Source organism: Epinephelus moara, chromosome 22, assembly GCF_006386435.1.
Source record: "Epinephelus moara isolate mb chromosome 22, YSFRI_EMoa_1.0, whole genome shotgun sequence".
Lineage (NCBI taxonomy): Eukaryota > Metazoa > Chordata > Actinopteri > Perciformes > Serranidae > Epinephelus > Epinephelus moara.
Genome location: NC_065527.1, coordinates 3,189,208 through 3,190,136, shown reverse-complemented (window position 1 = coordinate 3,190,136; position 929 = coordinate 3,189,208). Strand labels below are relative to the sequence as shown.

Sequence of the window (929 nt, the reverse complement as noted above, 5' to 3'; positions counted from 1 at the left end):
ATCTGGCCTACAACACTGAAACATCAAGAAAGTTTAGAAGCTACATGCAGGACACCAAAGAAACAAAGAAACAGCATAAATGTACACTTCAACATAACTCATCACAGGAATGAGGAGCAGCGTCTCTGCAGCCTGAGCATTAACATGGTGTACTTATAGAGCAGCATCAATGAGCGCATCAATCAGAATGACCTTTAAAGGAATTAAAAAACAACAACACACAAAACAGAAGGGTTATCATGGAGCCAGCGCTCTGAAACTCTGAAATACAGGCAAACAAAGAGCTCGTGAAGGCAGCATGTCAGACCCAGCTGGTATCCTAGCAACCACAGAAGCGTCCTCCTGCTGTGGAGTCAGCTGTCTGAGGTTTTATCACCGCTACTGCGCGAGTTTGACCCTAAAACATGGACCTATCAGAGGAGGTGAACACCAGGCCACTGTGTGCTCTGTCTGCATTCAGTTACATCTCACCACGATGGAAGGAAGCCAAGGAAATGTCGTACTTCAACACGGGGTCAAAGGTAACGGAGTAATCTCCTTGCTAACGCTAGCTAGCTAGTTAGCTAAATTAGCTTGCTAACGCTAGCTAGCTAGTTAGCTAAATTCAACATGATTCAACATCAGTATCACAACAACAACAGCAAAGAATGTTAAAATAGGATTAGCATATAGCGTCATGTCACCTAATTATATCTGGACAGGTGTGTTTCAGACAAAGGAAGTCAGGGAAGGTTAAAGTTAAAGCTAACTGCAACTGCAGTTTATGTGATGATACAATGATACCAGGGTATTTATGGGGTGCCGTTTGTAAAGTGGCTCACGCTGAAAATAACATCAACATTTTGCCACATTTAGCTTCAAACAATGTTTAAAAAAGTGTTGTGAATTTTTTAACGTCACCTTTTATCACATTTACAGCAATATTTGTT

The 929-nt window shown here is 41.6% G+C and overlaps 1 protein-coding gene across 1 annotated transcript in view; it reads left to right on the top strand.

Moving 5' to 3' along the window:
- The first annotated feature begins 336 nt into the window (after positions 1-336).
- cfap90 (cilia and flagella associated protein 90) overlaps positions 337-929 on the top strand; it is an 8,919-nt gene continuing 8,326 nt past the window's right edge. The window contains exon 1 of the mRNA XM_050035597.1: positions 337-521. Coding sequence (XP_049891554.1) covers positions 405-521 — 117 coding nt within the window. The 5' untranslated portion in view covers positions 337-404. The remainder of the gene's footprint in view (positions 522-929) is intronic.